The sequence below is a fragment of the Drosophila willistoni genome, assembly GCF_018902025.1.
Source record: "Drosophila willistoni isolate 14030-0811.24 chromosome 2L unlocalized genomic scaffold, UCI_dwil_1.1 Seg72.1, whole genome shotgun sequence".
In the NCBI taxonomy this organism is placed as follows: domain Eukaryota; kingdom Metazoa; phylum Arthropoda; class Insecta; order Diptera; family Drosophilidae; genus Drosophila; species Drosophila willistoni.
The window spans coordinates 2,996,896-3,014,689 of NW_025814049.1; the positions used below are offsets into that span (position 1 = coordinate 2,996,896).

Below are 17,794 nucleotides of genomic sequence, written 5' to 3' on the forward strand. Positions count from 1 at the left end.
TCTGCCATCATCAACAACAAGAAGAACAGCAACAAAGTTGCCGCCATTCGTTCTGCCTTACAATTTTTCGCTATGTAAAAAGCAAGTGAAAATAAATTAAGTGGAAGTAAGTCGTAACGAAGTGATACATAATTCTTTTCTTACTTTTACTTCCTTTTGCTTTGCTCTTCTTTATGTTTTCCTTTCCATCCCATGCCACACTGTGAAAATATTAAATCAATTGAAAATGGCCCTCAAGTTTGCAATATACTACTTATTATAAGATTAGCCCTAAATTTGCAACTTTAATTTTCATGTTGATCATGTTCATGTTCATGTTCATGTTCATTTTGTAGCTCAATTTGATGGAGAATCGTATATACCTATGTATATGTGTTTGTTGTTGGTTTATGTGGGTGGGTGTATATGTGTGTGTGTGTGTGTCTGTGTAACCTTATACAATGTAATTTCGTTTTAATGACCAAGTTTGGCCAAAGCATAGGCCTAAATAACCTAATAACCCCGACTGAAATGTCGTGATTGAGCGCTAAGTGAGAGACTCTAAGCCGGCAACGATGAGTTTTTCTGTTGGTTTTTGTTGGCCAACTCTTGTTGGTTGCCTACCTACCAACAACTGGCTATATACCTTTATTTTTTGCTTATTGCTACTTAACTAAGCCAACGATATCATTTTATTACTCTGCCTTCTCTGCCTGTCTTTGTCTGTCTTTAACTTTCCTCTATCGCTCTCTTCATCTATCGCTACTTAAGCAGACTGCAGGGCTGCCAACTTGTTTAACGAACAAAAATTTCACTTTCAGCAATGCCAGAGAGTTTCTGGCTCCTGTCGCCAACAGCAGGAAATGGGAGCAAATGGGGGCGGGGGAGGGGAGGTTGAGCTGAAGCAGCAGCTCTCAAAGGCCATTAACGTGTTTCGTTTCATTTAACTTTTACGCTCATCGCCCCACCACGGGCCACCAGTGGTGGCAACCTGGACCTGCTATTTAGCACACTCCACTCCACTTTACTCCGCGCTCTTTTTAGCTCTCCGCCATCAGCAGCAGCTACATGAACCCTCCGGTCGCGCTTTATTCCCAGCTATTTTTGTTACACTTTGGGCCCATGAAACGAAACTTTTACCTGCTGCATGCTTGACCCAACAAAGGACCATCATGAGGGAATAGCAGGGAAAAAGACAAAGCGAAGAAGAGGCAGAGATGTAGATGGAGGTTTCCTGGGGGTGTGAGAGTCTGACCTTCGCCGCTGACAGCAGCCGTCATTAACCTTTCATGATGAGGAAGATAGAGGGAGGAAGTACAATCAAGCGGAACAGGTGGGTGGATGGGTTGGATGGGTATTTTTTTTTTGAGCGAGAGATGGAAATCTCTTTCAGCCTCTCGGAAGTTAAAGCTCAGGCGAGCACAAAACTTTTCTCAAGTGTTTTCAAGACAACGTTACATTTGCTTCCTCTTCGTCTTCTTCTACAACTTGCTTGTGTTGTTTTTGTTGAACTTTGACTCGCTGTAAAGTATGCTACATAATTTGGCTTTAATATGTCTGGGTGGTTGGTTGTTGGCTGACTGCTTTTTTTTTTGGTTTGTTTTTGTTTTTCGGGTGACAGTTTTGTTGCCAAATGCATTGACCCAGTTTTGGAAACTTTTGTTCAGGTTTCTCTATGTTATGCGGCAGCCACAGCATTTTTGTTTAACTAACCACATGCCACGCCCACACAAATTGCCAAACCACAGTCGTTGTGTGTCTATGTATGTTGCCGTTGTCATTTCTGTCGCTTTGCCATTTCCTCACATCCTCTCTTCATCTAACCCATACTGCCAGCCTGTCTTTTCTGCGGTCGCCGTCGTCTATATCTATGGTTAGTTGCAGACAAATTATTTGCCAAAAACCAAAATGATGCAAAACGATTAAATAGTTGGTTGGTTTCCTCATTGAAATCGGAAATTTTTGTTTGCCAAAAATAAATAGCAAATTGTAGTAGAAAAAAAAGTTTAATAATACAAGTTTTTGAATAGATAACACAATGAACTTGGTTGATTGTGAGGGAGAGAGAGAAATAGAAAAGAATAGTTACTTGTATAAAAGTGGATCTATTAAAGAAAGATTGGATTAACTTAGATATAGATAGATACCATAAACTACGAGATAATTCCAAAAAGTTTTCTGTTCAAAAATATTGAATGGACGTTGAAATCAAGAATTATAAAAACATATTGAAAAATTCATAATTTACATAAAACTCAATAAGACTTTTACATAAGTCATATGTACTTGCTGAATATGGGATACAATTTAGTATTCTTCATTTATAAAATCACTTATAAAAATTTAAAGGTAATAATATCTATTAGAAGGTCACTTGAAAGTCATTTGGGGAAGTCGATGCTCAGATGATGTTTGACTTTTTTATTTAGTGGAAATCACAAGAATGCGTGGTCACTAAGAGCTGAACCAAGTCATTGGTAAACTTGTTAAGAATGTTATCATTTTGACTTCAAATCATTTATTCCAAGCATTTTATTACCAGAATACTGTCTCCTCTGATAAACTGGCTGACCAAAAAGTCGAAAACAATTTTTTAAGTTTCTTAACGTTTCATCTATTACCCTTTTTTTTAGACTGCTTTAACGACTTTCTTTGCATGTACAAATAAATCTTAACTTGGTTCTTATTTAGACCTTTTTGTTCTATTGGGTTAATGAAAAGATTGATAGATTAACCGTAGTCATTTTTCTGTTACCCAGTGCACTGCATTAAATAGTTGCATGTGTCGCTCTTTAGTTTTAATGGACCATAATAACTAGTTGCAAAATATCATAGCCAAGGCCAGACACATTAATGCACTTACAGCAAACAGCATTCGGTAGAGCGGTTGCATCTCTTATCGTAAAATCAATAACAGTTTTATAATGCCCCACACACTCGCACACACACACACAAGCTCAGACAAGATATCAGGCATTGGTTGGGGTGCCTTAAACTCAGCGTTGCATAATGTTGATGCAGAAGAGAGCAAGAACCACTGTCGCAACATAATCATAAACGAAATCATGATGAAGCGAACAGCAACGACAACGACAACGACAACGGCAACGACAATGTCGACTGACTGCCCTCGAGTGTTTTATCCTTGACAAATCCTTGTGCAACAATCAACAGCAGCACTACCACCAGCACCAGGAACATCAGGAGCAAATGAAAAAATATAAACCTTGACGTAGTGATAAAGAGGGAAAAAGAGTGAGTGGGTAGAATTCATAGTTGACAATGCCAAATGCGCAGCAAATGTCTAAATGAGTGCATGAATGACTGAACGAGCCAACCGACGAATGGATGAATGAATGTCGTGTGGGGGAGGAAATGGCAAGGCAGAAGGATTGGTGGCTAAGGAAGCTCCTTAGCAACTATGTCTATGTGGAGGTGACAATGACAATGGCGACCGCAAATCGAGGCTATAACATGGACAGAGACAGAGACAAACTGAGACTGCGACTAAGTGTGAGAGACACAGAAAAAGGAAGACAAAACAAAACACTCTCTTGATGATGTCTTGCCTTGATGAATGAGCAAACTGCCATAATTATGCCTACAACCCACACTCACAATCACACATTGCCCGTTCTATCTTTGGCAGAACAATAGTTTTTCCCATTTTTGCGCTTTGCCCACATTTTCTCATTTGTCTTAATTTTTGTGGGTAAATTTAACAAACACTAAATTTATTTCGATATAGTTTTGTTTCCTTTGGCATGAATTTCCATAATTTTTTTACTTAAACAGAGTTTATTCCATTCTATTGATCGGATTCAGGGCTATTTTTGTTGTTTTCTTGGCTCTCCTTCTTGTCACATTTCTTACGCTGTTTTTCCATTCGACACATTTTTATTAGCCCTTTGAAATCCATTTTTCCCTTGACCTCAGTTTTCTTGCATGCCTCTTTCTTTTTCATTGCCAATTTTGGATCTCCTTTTCCACAGGGTGTTCCATTTTGATTTTTCTCTTCATATGTTATGTCCTTTGCAGCCTTCTTAGTGCATGATTTTTTAATAGTGTTTGTCACGCATTCAATTACACTCTGGGCATCCTTTTTTTCTTTGGAACTCATGCCGTCCATTTCCTTGCAAACTTCCTCTGTTTGCTCTTCCACACATTTCTGTTCCTCACGATCTTCTACTTCATTTTTCGTTTTCGGCTCATCCATGGCACTTTCTTTCTTCAATTTGGCACATGGTTCATCATTTTTCTTCTCAGCCTGGGAAGATTCCTTCTGGCACCGTTTTCGGGAAGCGCATAAACGTTTCCTGTTAAATCGGTCCATGTTGGAAATTTTAGTTAGGTTTTTTTGTTTGGGCGGTTCCATCGAGGGATCGCAAATATCTAATTTATAGCTAATACACCATTTTTTCTTATTCCCATCAGAATCCGTATTACAACCATTCTCTTCATCTTTCGAATAACAACGTTTTGTACCAAATGAAAAGGAGTTCGTTCCTACTTTCATAAAAGATCTTTGACACTGTGTTAGTCCATGGGGAATACATCGCGTTAAATGCCTAGAAAACATAATCTAAAAAAAAAAAAATAAATTGAAAACTAAGAGAACTTATTTTTGAATTTTAAATGCTGGCTAACTGATTAATGTCTCCTTGAGTTGTTGGGAATCTGGGCCGCTGCACAATCGAGGCTCTCTTTTATGTACATAATAAAGCAATTAAAGTTTCAACTTGCCCCACATCGAGGCATTTCACACTCACGCTTTCACAATTCCATGAAACAATAAAATGAACATTTTACACATGTGCACAATTAAAATACAAATATAAAACGCATGTCAAACACAGCCGCGCCGAGCAGCCTTCGTCACGGATTTCTTCTTCTCCGCAGCTTAAAAATTCACAACAACAATGAACCGAAAAACAAGTTTATAGCATTAAATGACAAGCAACCAAATACAGTGAACAATATTTTGTAGTACATTTTGAAAAAGTTCAAGTTCAAGTATCCAACAAGTAAGAAGATTTTAACAAAATCCTTTGGCGAATTCGAAAATAATCGATAGATTTGACGATTAAAAAGGCGATGAAATAACATTTCTCTTCAACAAAAATGTTATTTTTGCTATAAAATCTTGTTTAGTTCTTAGTTTTTGCAGTGTATGATGTGCTGGTAATTGCCGTGCAAGTTTGTTAGGAGTGTGTGAAAATGTTAAAGCATACTTATGGGCGGCAGGTAGGCATTGGCAACGGCTACGGCAACAGCAACAGCAAAAGCAACTTGTCTGCCTTGTCTGCTGTGTTGTCTGCTTGGCGGCGCATGAAGTGAAAATTAATTTCTAAATGCGGGAAATTAACAAATTACAAACAACGCAAAATGGAGCGAGATGGAGGAGGTGCAAAAGGGCGGTTAGGCGGAAGTAGACATGCCATAATTTACACTCACACTCTGCAACTCATTCGCTTTTACCCACTTTCACCCACACTGGCACTCACCCACTTGCTTGCTTCAGTCACTCACCAGGCATTCAAGCGCATTGACAGCGCCTGGCAAAGTTCGTATGGCAACTTCCTCATCATGACGCAGTTTGAGAGTGTGTGTAAAGAGGTTTCCTTGGTTGGGGGTACAGAGGGTATATGTATATGTATACCCTATATTCTTAAGGTGTTGAGGCGCAGGTGAGACGACACATTGTCTTGCCTGAAGAAATTTGTGGGACATATTTCTCCTTCCTCACTCAAACCGCTGACAGTTGACAGCTTTGCTAATTTCCAGCACCAAAAATGAAGTTGCCTTCTGTCTTCTTGTCTGTCTATCTGTCTTGGCCTGTCAGCATCTCTTTCTCTTGCTCTCTCAACGTGTGATAACAGATTCTCTCAGCCAGCCAGGTGTAGTACCCGAGTTACAAACATCCAGCAACCCCTTCATATTCACACCTTTGGCAGCCACAGCCACGTTGCGGTCGCGCTTTTAACATTTAATTAAGTTGTGCTCGATTTTATGTTTCGAAAAAATTGTTTGTCTGCCGCTTGCCACTTGCCACTCACCTGGCCTGGCCTGGTCTCGGTTGTGTGTATGTGTGTGTGTATGCCGCCTATTTTAAGGTTCGGTGAGTCAACGTTGCGGTGATTCGCTCGCTTTCGGGGTGTCAGTGTGTGAGTCAGTGTAGTGAAATGAGTGTGCCCTGTTGTGGCTGCGGCTTGGTTGAATCTGGAGGTGTTACCCTGCTGCATTTTCCTTTCATTGTTGTTATTTGGGCAACGTTTTTTTTTTGAGGTTTCAATGGCAAAGATTTGTAAATTGTTATTAAAGTGAGAACCATAAAGCTGAAAACTCTTAATCAAACTTAAACAAAACATGGCAGTACTAATGATATTTGACTATAGCAGAAAGTAAAGTAGCAATATAAACCTTTTCCTAAACAAATGAAACCGGTTTACATATCAATTGTACTATCCTGAAACTCCAAAAAATAAAAAACAATGAAGGTTGAACTACTCTAATTACTCTCTATGGAACTACCACCTGTTTTAGGAACATTGAATAAGTTTGTGAAAAAAGTTTCAATCGAAGCACTTAAAGTTATTGTTTCTGAAGTTTCCTTTAGGCAAATTTGGATCCCAATGTTCATACACACTTAAAACCTGCCTTAAACACTTCTGGTTTTGTATTAACACACAAATATTAAAAAATTAAAATACAAAAAATAGTCAAAATTTGTTACCCTATGTTTATCTAAATTTAAGTGGTATCTTTTTGGAATTCTAAATTAAAAGTTGGCATTACACATTTACCGCAAAACTAATCATGTCTTTAAGATTAACCGGTTTGTTCCAATTGCATAATCCTCTGACGAGATGCATTCTTTCGAAATCTATGCGCTTGTCGCCGATTTGTCAGTTTCGTCCATATGGTAAGAGCGGTGATCCCCCATTAAAGGATTGCGCCACATTTCAAAAGGAACTGGCCGATGCCGCAAAGAAACAACGTCAGGATAAGGAGAAGAAGGCAATGGACAAAATGAAGAAGAAAGTAGATAAGTGTGTTGAGCAGCGAACTAGCAGTTTATGTGAAAGTATCGCGGGAATGGACGAGAAGAACAAAAAGACCATGGTAAGTATATTGGAGTGCATGGTTGATGGCATCAAGAAGACGTGCTATGAGAAGGAGCTGAAAAAAGTGTGCGAAGCCCGTGATTTGAAAAAAAAATGTGCTATGCTTGCCAGCCAAAAAGAGGCAGAGGAACTAATAGAAAGCTGTAAAAAAGATACGAAATCATCAGAATCGAAGGATGCCGAAAAATCTAAAAAAGAGGGCAACCAGGGTGCCAAGAAGGATTCAGAAACGCAGGATGAAAAGTCAGCAGACAAGAAGACTAAATCCAAGCCAAAAGAGTGTGCCAGCATGGGTAAAAATTCAGCAGGCGAGAAGAATGAGCCGAAAGAGGTTGACAAGAAGAAGGATGTCAAAGAGCAGGACTCAAAATCGGCAGGCAAAAAGAAAACGTCCAAGCCAAATTCAGCAGGCGAGAAGGGTGCAGCCAAGCCGAAAGAGTGTGCCAAGAAGGAAGACAACAAGCAGGATGTCAAATCATCAGGCGACAAAAAACAGTCCAAAGTGCAGGAGTCAAAATCAGCAGGTGAGAAGAATACATCCAAGCCGAAAGAGTGTGGCAAGATAGATGCAAAATCAGAAGGCGAGAAGAATCAGTCCAAAGAGAAAGACACAAATTCCGCAGGCGAGAAGAATACATCCAAGCCGAAAGAGTCTGGCAAAAAAGATACCAAAGAGCAGGACACTAAATCAACAGGTGAGAAGAGTACGTCCAAGCCAAAAGAGTGTGCCAAGAAGGGAGACAACAAGCAGGATGGCAAATCAGCTGGCGAGACAAACCAATCAAAGCCGAAGGAGGGTCAAACAAATGCAGATGCAGATCTAAAGAAAAAGTCCGATCCCTTTGAAAAAATCTGCCAAGACTTGGCCAAGAAGAACAAACAGCCTGAAGACGGAGAAAAGAAGTCGAAATATTTCCAAAAGTTGGATAAATGCATAGATTCGCAATGGAAAGATATCTGCAATATTCGGAAGAAACTAAGCGAAGAAGAAAAGGCAAAACTCTCCGTCTTGCATAAATGTCTCGCTGATAAGGTCAAGGAGCGTTGCAAGCGGAAGGTTCAAAAGGATATGTGCCGCGAAGCTGGAGGTGTAAGTAAGAAGAAGGGATCCAAAAAGGAAAAAAATAATGAAAAGAAAGACGAGGCCTCGGCTTTAAAAGAAAAGTGCAAGAAACTTGAACAAGAAGAGAAAAAGGAAAGGGAAGAAAAGGCATCAAGTGAAAGCGAAATAGCTGCTCTTAAAGAAAAATGTAAAGAATTTGCTAAGAAAAGTGGCAAAGATAACAAAAATAAGGATGAGAAAGACAAGAAAAACGACTCCTGCGACAACAAAGTTAAGGATGATAAAGATCAACCTGCAAAGCAGGACAAAGCCGAGAATCAGAAGAATGATAAAGGAAACGACAAAAATAATCAAAAGGATCCATGTGCCAAAAACAACTCATCTACATCCTCTGACAAAAAGCCTAAGGGTGATCAGAAGGAACGTTCTGGTAGTTCAGTAAAGAGCGCCTCTTCCGACAAAAATGCCAAGGCTGATAAGATTGCATCTGCTAGTGGAGATAAAAAAAATCAACCTGCTAAGCTGGAGAAAGACGACAAGCAGCAAAATGACAAAGGAAAGGAGAAAACTAGTCAGAAGGATCCATGTGCCAAAAAAGACAAATCTGATATGTCCCCTGACAAAAAGCCTAAGGGTGAACAGAAAGATCATTCTGGCAACGCAGACAAGAGCGCCTCTTCCAACGAAAAAGGTAAGAAAGGACCCTCTGTAAAAGTTGCTTCTAAATTCAGGAATCCATGCAAAGACAAAACCAAGAAAAAAAACGGTGATAAAATGGATTCTTCTGGAAAGAATAATAACGGAAAAAGTCAAAAGAGTGACGAAAAGGAACTCAAAAGAAAGTGCGAAGAGGCTGCCCTAAAAGAGAGATGCAAAAAACTTGTCGAAGAAGAGAAAAAGAAGAAAGCTGAAGAAGCCTTGAAGAAAAAGTGCGAAGAGGCCGCTCTAAAAGAGAAATGTAAGAATCTTGCTAAGAAAGATAGCAAAAATGAAAAGAGTACTTCTTTGGATCAAAAACCCAAAGGTGGTGATAAGAATGCATCTGCCAGTGGAGATAAAAATCAAAATGCAAAGCAGGACAAAAGTGAGAAGCAGACCAATGAAATGGAAAAGAACAAAGCTAATAAGAAAGATCCATGTGCCAAAAACGACAAAACAGCTTCGTCCGGCCCAAACGAAAAAGGTGGCAAAAAGGCGGCCGGCCCCTCTGATAAAAAGTCTGAGAGTGAACAGAAGAATCTTTCTGAAGACAAGACAAGAGCTACAAAGGATTCTTCTAAAGAAGATTTAAAGTATACGCATCCCTGTGCAAAGGACAATAATGGAAAAAGTCAAAAGAGTGACGAAAAGGAACTCAAAAAGAAGTGCGAAGAGGCTGCCCTAAAAGAGAGGTGCAAAAAACTTATCGAAGAAGAGAAAAAGAAGAAAGATGAAGAAGCCTTGAAGAAAAAGTGCGAAGAGGCCGCTCTAAAAGAGAAATGTAAGAATCTTGCTAAGAAAGATAGCAAAAATGAAAAAAATACCTCTTTGAATCAAAAATCCAAAGGTGGTGATAAGAATGCATCTGCTAATGGAGATAAAAATAATCAAAAGGCTAAGCAGGACAAAGGTGAGAAGCAGAAGAATGACAAGTCAGTTATGTCCTCTGATATAAAGGCCAAAGGTGATCAGAAGCAACCTTCTGGCAGTGCAGCCAAAAACGCGTCTTCCGACCAAAAAGCCAAGGCTGTTACCGGAGATAAGCAGGATCAAGGTGAGAAGCAGAAGAATGAAAAGGAAAAAACTAATAAAGATCCATGTGCCAAAAAAGACAAAACAGCTTCGTCCGGTCCAAAAGTAAGAGATGGCAAGAAGTCTGACTCCTCTGTTGAAAAGGGCAAGGGCGAAAAGAAGAACGCTTCTTCCAACGAAAAAATCAAAAGTGGTAAGAAAGGCCCCTCTGTAAAGGTGTCTTCAAAATACAGGAATCCATGCAAAGACAAGAACAATAAGAAAGTAAAGGGTGATAAAAAGGATTCTTCTGCTAGCGGAGAGAAAGAGAATGACGAGAAGGATCTCAAACAAAAATGCGAAAAGATGGCCTTAATAGAGAAATGCAAAAAATTTTTCGAAAAGGAGAAAAAGAAGGACGCTGAAAAAGCCTTAAAGAAAAAGTGCGAAGAGGCTGCTCTAAAGGAGAAATGCAAGAATCTTACCAAGAAAAATAAAAAGGACAGCAAGGAAGAGAAAAAGAAAGAAGGTTCTGAGATGAAATCCCAAGGTGTTAAGAAGAGTCCTTCTGCATGTGGAGATCAGAAGGAGGATAATAAAGGTAACAAACTTAGTTGATAAAAGAAAAGTCCAACAAGATAAAAAGTAATGCTTCCTCCTACAGCAAAGCCATAAAGAGACCTTCTACAAAGACGATGAACTGGTTTTCAATATCCCGTGGTGAAAACAAGTAAAGATAATACAATAATACTTTTGTCAATATTGCAAAGGTCAATAAACTAAATGAAAGGAAGAGTGGCTATTATCTCAATAGCTTTTGGATTTTTCTAAGCGCACAGTTAAATGGTGGGTGTCGGCAAATATTTCGTTAAAGACTGCTGATATAATTAAGTCGTTAGTACCGTAAGGACGGTACTTTGGCTTAAGGAAGCCATATTCCATTTCGTCTGAAATCCTGCGGATGTTATGACCTATGTGCGCGTAAGGTGAGTGGTTTATGATATAAATATTATTGGCTGCCACCTGGACACTTCCCGATTCCGTATGTTTATTGTCCATATCCTAGGCATATTTACACGGTCAGTGCATTATTGGATTGGAGATCATGGCCTCCAATAGCTCGGCGTCTGTATATAAAATGAGATTTCTTTCACTCCCATGTCTCATATGGCATAACGGTGGAATAATAGACTTCAGCTGAGAAAAAACGCTTGGAACAATCGGACACTATTGGAGACCCAGTATGGTATAAAATTGTAAACGGTGTGCTGTCATACTAATTTGAATTTTATTTTATCTGATATGCCATGAGATTTCAATCAGGTTGTACGTTTACCTAAGCCTGTTCGTACAATCTGGAAATCAGTTTTTATAAATTTCCGTGACTATTCATACGTTTCGAAAAATTCTCTTATTTGGATTTTATTTTTTTTTTCCATTTTGGAAATTCAAAATTTTTTTTTGGTAAACCTCTAGCGCCTCTAACTCCTGGAAATGTGGCGCATTTGCATTAACACTCAAATGCAACGCCTTTTAGGCAGCCGTGGACACCGGTGCTGCCCTTGTCCTATTCCTGTGCAATATAAAAGCCGCTGTGCATGTCCAGAACTTAAGAACACTCCTCGCTTATATGATGCCCAACGCAGAAGGATGGTCCATTGCAAGGAACAACTAGCCGAATGTGAACCACCTATGGCCTGCGACATTCTCAATAGCGAACTGAATAAGCAACAGAAGTTGTCCCCTTCCACTCACTCAAAGGCCGAGTTCAGCAAGCGAGGCCTGGTCCGTGTGGCAAGACAGGAGCCCATCTCGGAGACTGTTATTAATCGCATCTCATGGCACCGCAATCCCAATAGTCGCAATCAATTCCGACACATAAGTGTGGTAAGTCGGCGAAGCAAGAAGTATCGCGATGAAAAATTTAAGAACCAAAGGACAAGCCTTCCTGATACGCTAAATGATTTCCAGTGTAGAAAATGCATGCCCCGCATACGAAGGGGTCGCCAACGCAAGACAACTCTGTTTGATCGTGTGCTGGACCTCCTGAGGGATAAAAATGCCCAGAAGCGTGTGAGGGACTTGGATGATGCAGTTAAGCAGAAAGCTAAACTGGGAATGATGCCAAGCAGGAAAGAGAGCGAAGAGTACTTTGATTGTGAAGAGCCTCATAGTGGGCTCACTGATTTTGTGGAAAATGTCAAGGCCAAGTCCAAGGAAATAAAAGACCAACTCTTGCAAGGTGAATATGCAGATGACTTAGCAATATCTGAAGATGTTCCTTATCCAAATAAGGTACAGAAAATATCAAAGGAAAAGAAATTGCCTTTTGAAGTCGGTCTACCCGAAGAGAAGCCAAGTGAGACTATTGAAGAGGACTATATGACATTAACTGAATATGAAGCCGAAAAAGGGATGCGTCATCATGAGTCGAAACTAAGCAGACAATCGAAACCAAAAACCATGAATCAACGAAGAGGGCAATGCACTTCCAGTTGGCTTACACCCCGCAAGCAGAGGGAATTGGAGAACCTCACCCGCTATGCTCGTGAGATGCAGTCCAAGAACAACTTGCGCAACGAAATGCGAGATGTAGAGCCATCTAGGAAGGGCGATTTGCCCAGGGAAGAGAGAGAACGATTTAGTTCGAAACCTAAACGGATGACCGGTGACGAGGGTCTGGAGTCAAATCCCATGACATACTCTGATATTCTGAATGCGCCCATATCAAGTGTTATGAAACAGAGACAACATAAGGCCAAGACTATTGGACGATTGAAGAGTCAATGGAAAAGCTGTTTGGATAGCGAACGTTTGCTGGCTGTCCGCATGAATCATCCATTCCCCAAACTAATGACAGTCGAAGAACGGGAGAAAATGGAGCGACATCATAAGGATTTGGAATCGGCTATACGTGAGAAGTGCAAGGACAGACTCTATCAGAATCTTTGCGAAGAAGCGGGACGACAGTTTCGATTGGGATCCGCCCAGAGCGAACAGGAGCGCCGCGAGAACGAAATTTTAAGAAAATGTCAAACCATGTTCAATTCTGAAACGTTGCAGCCACTGGAAAAATATCAAGAGGACTTGGACGAAGATGTTGAGTTACATGAAACGGCCAAGTCTATAAATCTTTTGGAGCTAAAAAGACTTCAGGACATGCAGCAGGGTAGAAGAGAATTTCTGAACGATGAGGATTACCTGAGCCATGTTTTAATGTCGCAAGATGGAGACGTGAAATCTTCTGGTGGTAATCAATGCGGTAAAGATGGTCATGGTGACAAAGAACAAGAATGCGAAGAAGAGCCTGAGCCATGCGATAAATCTAAGAAAGATGATGGAGAACAACATGAGGAAGTCACGAAAATCGTCGAGGACCTCTGGAAAAAATTCCAAAAAGAGCAACAGGCAGCGCAGTGTAAAGAGATAGTAGCAGCAGAAGAGGCAAAGAAGAAAGGGGAGTCGGAAATGCTTAAAAAGTGCAAGACTGTCAAAGATAAATGCAAAGATCTAGAGATGGAGTCAGAGTGTGCCAAGCTTAAGGAGGATAAGGGCAAGGAAGAAGGTAAGGAGAAAAGCAATAAAGAAGGCAAGAAGAAAAGCAAGAAAGAAGGTAAGGAAAAAAGCAAGAAGGACGGCAATGAGGGTAAGAAAGAATCCAAGGGAAAAGGGAAGAAAGAAAATGATGGCCAGAAAGCAGATAAAGAATTGACAAAGAAATGCGAAGAGGCAAAATCCAAAGGACCGGCTAAGAAAGAAAAGGGCAGAAAATCTGGAAAATCTGGAGGTGAAAAAACCAAGTCAACTAAGGGTGAAGGCAAAGCAGACAAAGAAGCCCAAACGGTGGTTGAGCAAATAGACAATATTATTAAGCAATGCGAAACGATCAAGCAGAACTACCAGCAAACGCTCTCGAAGAAAAAGAATGGTGACTCAAAAAAGAAATCTGCTAAAGCCGACAAGAAAGAAGAGGAAAAGAAGAATGAAGAGGAAATGTTGAAGAAATGTGCAGAAGCCGACAAGAAAAAGAAGGAACAGGAAATGAAAAAGAAATGTGCTGAAGCCGAAAAGAAGAAGAAAGAAGAGGAAAAGAAGAAGAATGAAGGGGAAATGTTGAAGAAATGTGCAGAAGCCGACAAGAAAAAGAAGGAACAGGAGATGAAAAAGAAATGTGCTGAAGCCGAAAAGAAGAAGAAAGAAGAGGAAAAGAAGAAGAATGAAGGGGAAATGTTGAAGAAATGTGCAGAAGCCGAGAAGAAAAAGAAGGAACAGGAAATGAAAAAGAAATGTGCCGAAGCCGAAAAGAAGAAAGAAGAGGAATTAAAAAAGAAATGTGCCGAAGCCGAAAAGAAGAAGAAAGAAGAGGAAATGAAGAAGAAATGCGCCGAGGCCGAAAAGAAGAAAGAAGAGGAATTAAAAAAGAAATGTGCCGAAGCCGAAAAGAAGAAGAAAGAAGAGGAAATGAAAAAGAAATGCGCCGAAGCCAGCAAAAAGGCAGAGGAAGCCAAGAAGAAGGAGGCAGAGATGATGAAAAAGTGTGCCGAGGCTAAGAAAAAGAAGCAGGAAGAAGAATTAAAAAAGAAGAAAGCAGAGGCCGATAAGAAAAAAAAGGAAGAGGAGATGAAAAAGAAATGTGCTGAAGCCAAAAAGCTCGCAGAAGCCCAAAAGAAAGAAGAAGAGTTGAAGAAAAAGTGTGCCGAGGCTGAGAAAAAGAAACAGGAAGAAGAATTAAAAAAGAAATGCGCTGAGGCCGAAAAGAAAAAGAAGGAAGAGGAACTGAAAAAGAAATGTGCTGAAGCCAGCAAGAAGGCAGAAGAAGCTAAGAAGAAAGAGGCCGAAATGCTAAAAAAGTGCGCCGAAGCGGAAAAGAAAAAGAAAGAAGCCGAATTGAAAAAGAAGTGCGCTGAAGCTGAGAAGAAGAAGCAAGCGGAAGAGGCTGAGGCTAAGGCTAAGGCACAAGAAGATGAACTGAAAAAGAAATGTGCGGAGCTAGATAAGAAAAAGAAGGAAAATGAACAGAAAAAGAAATGTCGAGTTGCTGAGCTGAAAAAACAATGCGAAGCCATCACGAAACGACAGAAAGAGGCGAAATTGGCCAAAAAGAACAAAATCAAGGAAGACCAGAGAAAGCTAAAAGAAGCCGCCGAGCAACAGAAACGTTGTCGTGAAATGTCCGCAAAAAAGAAGAAACAATCTGAAGAGGAGGAATGTGACGGTGATGATAAATTGAATTTTACTTCAATTAGCGGTAACAACGATATCCACGGAGGATTATTCCTTACACCAAGTATCTCAAATATGGGAGGCATGCTAAATGCACCACACTACCTGGATGATGACTTTGATGTACCACAATCGTCTATCTACAAACCTGGACTGTTTGTGGATGATGTCAATAATAATTCCACTGGCTCGATGGTCGTTCGCCGTCATGGTGTGGTTCATCCATCTAGGATCCTACCATTCTTGGTCAATCCGTTTCGAATGTTACCACCCTCCATTTGTTGTAATACATTGACGTTACGCCATTTATTGCCCAATTTAACAGGACGACGATGCTTAGCCGATGATATTCTGATGTATTATTGGCTACGTCAAATGTCGCACCTTATTGTGGGCGTGGGAGTGAAATCGAATGCCATCGATCCATCAAATGCAGTGCCTTCGATCCATTGTTCGGGGGAGCGTTGCCTCATTGGCGAATCCGAAGCAGGCTCGCCACTGATGTGGCGTTGTCTTACAATGGGTTATCGGTATGATAACGATTGAGAGGCCAAAATCCAACGAAGACGAAGACGACAACGATGACGACGACCAGCAAGCAGGGGAATTACATCTATCTGGCGTTGAGGTTTACCTAATTTATGAGATTCTTAGAAAACAAATTATTTAGAAATTAACAAAATTAAAAAAATGGGTGAATATGTCGAATAACTAAACTTTGGTCTTTTATTTATCTTCTGTAGTATGGTGAGACTTGATTCATTTCATCGTTCAGTCATTTGATTACTTTTCATACTTGGCAATGGACTGTGAAATCTTGTCTCTAAAGCCAATAAACAAATAACTAGGCAAATATGTGTGTATATATATCGGAAGAAAATATTGATTGCCGCATTGTTTTATTGATGAAATTGATGAATTTACCACACACACACACCTTATGTGTGGGTGTGTGTTTGTGTGTGCGTGTTTATCCCTGTCTGTCTTTGCTTTGGGTTATGAATTTTATGCCATGATAATGAAAGTTATCGTGCAAAACTGAGTGAGTAAACAAAATCGAGGTGCCCTAAGGTTTGCTTTTGGAGTAAAGAAGAGGAGGCGGCTGTAGTGTGCTGAAATGTGTATTTGATTTTCATTTCGTATTGATTCCAAAAGAGACAGCCTCTGGCTTTATATATTGGGCAAAAGCAAATTTACAGATGCCTCTTGGCTTCGCTTGGCTTTGGCCCTGCACTGACTGGCTGGTCGTCTGACTTGGCCTGGCCATCATCAACAGCCATCCGTTTAAATTATTAACGTATGAGTAATTCTTATGACATATAAACAAAAGTCTGTGTTAGTTGCACAGTTGACTGATTTCCCACTCCCCAGCTGGTGCTCTGTTTTCTGTCATGTGTTGTCTCGTTTTCCAAAAAAGAAAAAGACATACATACAACAACAACACAATGAAGACAGCAGGCTGAGAAGGTAGTGTTGATGGGTTGTGGGGAAGCGTCCCCAACTGATGGCTTTGTTGTTTTCTTTCTATGTGCGACAAATGAGTTGTCTGTACGTGTGTTTTCTGTGTATGTGTGTGTGTGTGTGTGTGAGAGTATGTAATTAAGTCCTGCCAAGGATGCTGACAACAAGAAACTCATAAGTTTCGTATTTCCAAAGGGAATTCAAGCTGCAAATTGGGGAGAAGCGAACGTTAATAATATTGACCAAAATTGATTAGCCACAATAATGTTAAAGGTATTTTAATAGACTTTCATAAAATTGACGCAAAATTCTCTAATCATTCTCTCTCTTTCTTTTTTTAGGTAAGTGGCTTTTGCTTTAATTGAAATCGTAAGTTAAGAACAAAAAAAAAAAAAAATGAATTCACTGACCAAACAAAAACTTTTTACTGAACCCAGAAAAACCCGTGCCTTTAATTTGAAAAGTTTTTCGGCACAAAAATAGAATATCCAAAAAAAGATATAAATATATATACATATAAACTGAAAGCACAAACAATTCGAACAGTGGGTGGTGGATGGTTAGACAAGAATTCCACGCAATGGCCAAACGTCAAACGTCAGAGGCAAAAATCAAAGCATACTTTTGAGCATGCTCAACGCAACCGCTAAACTGGCCAGTCAGCCAACCAACAAGCCATCCCAGCCAGCCAGCCAGCCAGCCATTCGTTCAACCCGGCCACATAGTTTAAACAAACTTTTTTGTTTCAAAAAGCATAGAACAAAAATCATAAAAAAAAAGTCGTACAACCCTCACTTTACCCTTCTACCCCGCCGCACTATTACATTAAAAAACGAGAAAAATAATTGCGAAAAATTTCTGAAAAGTTTTTCAACTTTTTCCAGTGTTTGTGTTTTTTTTTTTGCCCTTCTTTTACGCAACATTTTTTTGTGTTTTCTTTTTCATTCTCTGCCTGGCATTTTGTACGCTTCAATGGCAAACTTTAAATCGTGCTGAGTCTCATTACAACTAATAATGGTTTCATAATCATTAAAGTGCCGTCACTCTGGGCACCACCACAATCATTTAAGAATGAGAAATAGGAAGTGAAACGAAAAGGAAGAATCTCAGCAGGCATAGTAGAAGAGTGGTAGTGGCCGAAGGAAGACAGACCCAAAGGCAACGATTTCTCTCCACCAACACACACAAATTGCAAAAATTAAAATACTTTTCAAAACTAATTAAAATTGTGTTG

The 17,794-nt window shown here is 39.9% G+C and overlaps 2 protein-coding genes across 2 annotated transcripts in view; both read left to right on the plus strand.

The window, feature by feature from the left end:
• The window catches only part of LOC6646114, a 172,660-nt gene that overhangs the window by 63,886 nt on the left and 90,980 nt on the right, over positions 1-17,794 (plus strand). The window lies entirely within an intron of this gene.
• On the plus strand, positions 6,625-10,669 carry LOC26529785 (axoneme-associated protein mst101(2)-like). Its single transcript, XM_023177960.2, has 2 exons — positions 6,625-10,477; positions 10,541-10,669. The coding sequence occupies exons 1-2, from the start codon at positions 6,796-6,798 to the stop codon at positions 10,549-10,551; spliced, it is 3,693 nt and encodes a 1,230-aa protein (XP_023033728.2). The 5' UTR covers positions 6,625-6,795; the 3' UTR covers positions 10,552-10,669.

Coding starts and splice junctions, on each gene's coding strand:
- LOC26529785 (XM_023177960.2), top strand. CDS start 6,796: ATGTCTTTAAGATTAACCGGTTTGTTCCAATTGCATAATCCTCTGACG.